The sequence below is a fragment of the Triticum urartu genome, chromosome 5 (assembly GCF_003073215.2).
Source record: "Triticum urartu cultivar G1812 chromosome 5, Tu2.1, whole genome shotgun sequence".
Classification (NCBI taxonomy): Eukaryota; Viridiplantae; Streptophyta; class Magnoliopsida; order Poales; family Poaceae; genus Triticum; species Triticum urartu.
The window spans coordinates 488,182,625-488,187,567 of record NC_053026.1 but is presented as its reverse complement, the minus strand read 5'-3'; the positions used below and the strand labels follow the sequence as shown (position 1 = coordinate 488,187,567).

Sequence of the window (4,943 nt, the reverse complement as noted above, 5' to 3'; positions counted from 1 at the left end):
TATTTCTCTTCCCTTTTTGACACTCAAACTTCATTTTATGCCCTATTTGACATTTCCATCCATTTTTCCATCCAACGGTGTTAACTGGCACGTGCAATTACAATTTTACCCCTGCTGATGGTATGTCATCACAAAGAGAAGAGAAGGGGCCTCAACCAAGATAAAAGAGAGGATGGGGGACATCGAGAGTGCTACCAGTAATGTCGCTAGCAGTAGCACCGCTCCTGTGTCGCTGGAGCTTGCCATGTGCTCGTGCGCGTCGATGCTGCTCCTAGATGATGTTCGACGAAGTCAACCACACTCACTATATCTCCCACATGCACGTCGGCGCGCTCACGCAATACACTTTCTGATGACGAGGTGCGACCATGAACTGACGACGATAATAACGATGAACCAAGCTCTGGACGATGCACGCACCGTAATACAGAGCTGGCTTCCTGAATCCCTAATCGATCCTTTGCTTGAACGTTTACTAGCTAGTAGTACTAGTATGTACGAGCACTTCTAACAGGACGCATTCCAATCGTTCTAGCTAGCACATACTGCCGGAGAGCAAGTTGCAGACGGCCATCCCGGCGCGTCGACGATGCTCGGAACCCGCGAACCTTCCGCACCGTGGTGCCGCTTCCGAAGAGGGAGTAGCAGTGGCAGCCGCCCTTCGGCCAGCAGCGGCGCACCGCAAGAGGTCGGCAAAGCGGGGCGCGCGCGCCAGGATCTCCAGCTCGACGTCTTCCGGCAGCCTCACCAGCGAGAGCACAGCGCGTGTGTGCATGTCATCGCTGGTATGCGCACGTATGCATCAAGCAAGCATGATTAGTTTTTTCCTCTAATTAACCTAGGTACGTATCCAATGGACGCTATCTAGCTAAGAGATGCATGCATATCAGACAAGATTAGCTACAAACCTAATTGCTATACATAAGAATAATATGTGAAATTGTTGCTTATACTGAACTTTCTTTCTTTCCTCGCAAAGAAACCTTGTTTTTACTATTTTTAGGTCTATTACTACTACTGAATATTTGAACCACATAAATTTGTTGAAATTTGAATCATATAATTTTGTTGAATTTAATTTCTACCATGATAAAAATTTCCGCAGTAACGCGCAAGGAATCATCTAGTTTATTCAACACCACAAAATATATCACATCATTTATTTGTTTGTATGTAAATAATCTGATCACAAACTACACTAGGGGTAAAACAGTCTTTTTAGTTCAGACTTAACACCGGTAGTGGCCAAAACTGACGAAAGTGTCACATAGGGAATAAAATGAAGTTTGAGTGTCAAAAAAGGAAGAACAGAAAATTTTGGGCCAAAAAGGGAAGTAAAATTTAAGAAAAGGCCAAATAAGGAATTCTCTCTTGCTCCTTAGGATGCCGTTGTCCCTCTCTTGATAGCTTGCATTGTCGTCTTGCAATCCGAGTCCACTTGAATTCTTTGAAAGTATAGAACATCTGACAATGCTAGTGCTTCTCTAATCGCCATGGCTGAGAGAACTTAAGGTTCATCGATATTTTTGAAGACAACCACAGATGCTCCCTGAAAAATTCCTGAGAAATCGCGACACATAGCTCCTACAGCTCCATACCCTCCTGCACGCGGAATTGCTGCATCCACATGTATCTTCGAGTGATCCTCCGGCGGTGGTATCCATGCAGACGAACGAGGGGGCGCCGCTGCAATTCGGGACCTCGGCTTGTTCAAATCATCATCTACATAGGCCCTGTTCTGAACTCCTCCCAACTCCAAAAATCCAGCTTCCCAATCCATCTTCTCACTCCACGCGGCGATTCACGTCCTTTCGGCAGCGAAAACAGCTTCTCCGTCGCCACTTTGGGCTGGTAGCGGCATATTGGGCTGGATGGAAATCGTCCCATGGGCCCAACATGCAGCCGAAGAAAGGAGAGATGTGTTTCTGTAGGAGGAAAGAGCCACGAGCCAGTTTTCACTAGGAAAGAAGGGAGGAAAGAGATTAAACAGAACGTTTGGTTCACTTCAGGGTGGCAAACCATGTAATTTCAGCCAACTCCACGTTTTGGAGGATTCCCTGAAGCTGTTATTTCCCAACTTCTCAACTCCATGCTTATTACGCTAAGATTCTGCACAGCTTCTCAAAGCAAACTTCTCGAGCTAGAATCATTCGGCTCCACTATGCAGATGGAGTTTGTGAAGCATGGAGCTGGAGGACTTCAAAACAGGCCCATAGTATGAGCCATCTGTTTGTGGTGCAAACATACTGCGAGCATCCGCAAATTATTTCCCATTTCGCATAGGAAATGACAAAAAAAATGTAATGCATGGAGCCCAGGCGGCCCGGCACCTTTTCCCTGTCGCCGTACGTGCTTGCATGGCCCGTGTCAGTAGCAGGCAGATCGAACTAGGCCCTGCATGCATGCCTTGGGAGAAAGGTCAATAGGTCACACGTACGTAAGGCTAGCTAGTTGCTGCATTTTTTTGTCTAAAACAAAAGCTAGCTGCTGCATGCATGGCTTGGCAGAAAGGTCAGGTCATATGATCGAGGCTGACCCTTCCATTTACTCGGGTTTTTCAATGATTTGGCTTGGATAATGGGGAGCATATAAATGCAGGTGCAGTCTTCACGCGAGTATAGTTCAGGGCTGGGTTTTAACATGGTGTATATGATCTCGACTCAGATTTTTTTAGCAAAAATCACATCATTTACGTTTTAGATAGTTATGATACTGTATTCACGTGGAGAATGGATATATATCCTCGCAAAAAGAAGGAGAATGGATAAATATAATGTTTTGTTTTTTCGATAATCATGTCGAGCATGGATATAAGTATGTGCATGTAAATAGCAAATTGGTCGAAGTACGGTGCAAGTCACAAAAAACTTGTGTCGATACAAAATGGTTATGTTTAAGTTTCAAAATGCATGATATTTTTCCTACTCATAAATGGTTATGTTTAAGTTTCAAAATTAACTTGCACATATATACTTGCATTCATCCTCTACATGCATGATTTTCTGTAGTTTTAAAACCTTAAATGATGTGTTTTATGTTAAAATTCTTGGTCAAGGTCATTTCCCGCAGGAAAGAAAAAACTCTCGGTGGGCCGTTTCCTTCCTAACCCTAGGCGGTTAGGGCAAACTCTCCCATCAAGACTTTAACGGCGAGCGCGTGGATTCGCCTCCCCTTTGTCTGCCGCTTTGGTGCCGGTGGAAGGAGGGGAATTCCGGTGGCTTCATTCTGGTTAGTAGTTTAGGTTAGGTTTTTTAGTCCTCGCAGGTGCGGTGCTCAAGCGGACGGCGATGTTTTTTCTTCTAGTTTGTCCTCCGGGGTCCAATCCTCCTCGAGTTCGTCTGTCTGAACGTAGTCGACGAAGCTCCAACGTAGATTCATGTCGTCTTCTTAGGCCGATGATGTTAGGGTTTCTCGTCATGTGACGAGGTTTGGTGTCAGGTGGTGAGGTTTAGTGACTAACTGATTAGTGACTACACAACTGCTACCTACCTTATTGTCATCTATTGGTTCCTTCAACATCTCAAGCCCGGGCCCACACGGACATGTTTTTTGCGGGGCAACGATAAATCGAAAACGACAGAGACCATTTCCGTGAGATAAACGATATGCGAGGTCTCAACCGCAAATGTGCCACCGGTATAAATACATGGCCATAGTGCAAGTGGAACTACAGGCACCGCATCTCCACTTGCGAGTTCAAGGAGCAACACGTACGTACGTGCTGCCGGGCATGGACGACGAGCTGCTCTCCCCGTGCTCCTCCTTCTTCCCGGTCTCTCCGCCGTCCGGCCAGTTCGAGCATCAACACCACCAGTTTATCGAGTTCGCCTCCTGCGAGGTCCCGGAGCAATGGCTTCTCCGAGACGTCGTCGTGCCGGCCAAGAGCGAGGACGCGGGGGACCTGTGGCCCGCGGGGTCCCTGCTCTCGCCGGACTCCGATCTCTCCGAGCTGCCGGCGCCGAGCCTCCCTGCGTCCACGGAGTCGACGCCACGTCCAGCCGCGAAGCGGCGGGGGAGGAAGCCGGGGCCCCGCCCCGAGGGCCCCACCGTCAGCCACGTGGAGGCGGAGCGGCAGCGCCGCGACAAGCTGAACGGCCGCTTCTGCGACCTCCGCGCCGCCGTGCCCACCGTGTCACGCATGGACAAGGCCTCCCTGCTCGCCGACGTCGCCGCATACATCGCCGAGCTGCGCGCCGGCGTGGCCCGGCTCGAGGACGAGAGCAAGCAGGCGGCCGCCGCGAGGTGGGACACAAGATCAGCCTCCCTCGGCGGCGGCGGCGGCTCCATCCAGCACTTTCCAGCCGGCGACGAGACGTTGGAAGTGCGATGACGGCCCGGCCCTCCGCTCCGCGCTGCTCCAGCGGCTACGCAACAGCGCCTAGCGATAGAGCCTAGAGCTCCCCTACGTTATCTCGTGAGCAGGTACATCACGAGACAAGTCCCGCATACGACGATGGATGCCATGCATGGTAAATCTGGCGCCTTTGCTGCGTGTCGTCCATGGAATAAATTCCAATACCCATATATACCCATTGTCAATAGTGGCCAGTGAGAAGTTTGTTTGTATCTACTTACGGATTGAGTATATGTATGCACGTGTGCTACTAGTGTTATGTGCTTGTTAAACTCTTGATTTTTTTTCTTTTTTTAGGGAGAGTGTTTGTTATACTATTGTGTAATATATACATGCATACATGTCCTGTATGATACCTTAATTAGTACTTGTATTGGTGTATCTTGCGCTCCTAGAGATGAATCATGAATGTTAGGTTAAAGAGAACGAGGTTAAGATCAATCTAACGGGCTCTCCATAATCAAATACATCGATGGTACGCTGGTTTTGTTATTACTGTAGAAAGCTAGGGACTAGCTCTTCGATTCAGGTAGATTTTATTACAAACGATTAAAGTGGGGGAGTCAGAGTTGAAAAGAGGATTCTGGCT

General features: G+C 48.4%; 1 protein-coding gene across 1 annotated transcript; it reads left to right on the top strand.

Moving 5' to 3' along the window:
- Nucleotides 1-3,683: 3,683 nt before the first annotated feature.
- On the top strand, nucleotides 3,684-4,718 carry LOC125556411 (transcription factor MYC4-like). The gene has a single exon (XM_048719151.1). The coding sequence runs from the start codon at nucleotides 3,731-3,733 to the stop codon at nucleotides 4,328-4,330; it is 600 nt and encodes a 199-aa protein (XP_048575108.1). The 5' UTR covers nucleotides 3,684-3,730; the 3' UTR covers nucleotides 4,331-4,718.
- Nucleotides 4,719-4,943: the final 225 nt, after the last annotated feature.

Coding starts and splice junctions, on each gene's coding strand:
- LOC125556411 (XM_048719151.1), top strand. CDS start 3,731: ATGGACGACGAGCTGCTCTCCCCGTGCTCCTCCTTCTTCCCGGTCTCT.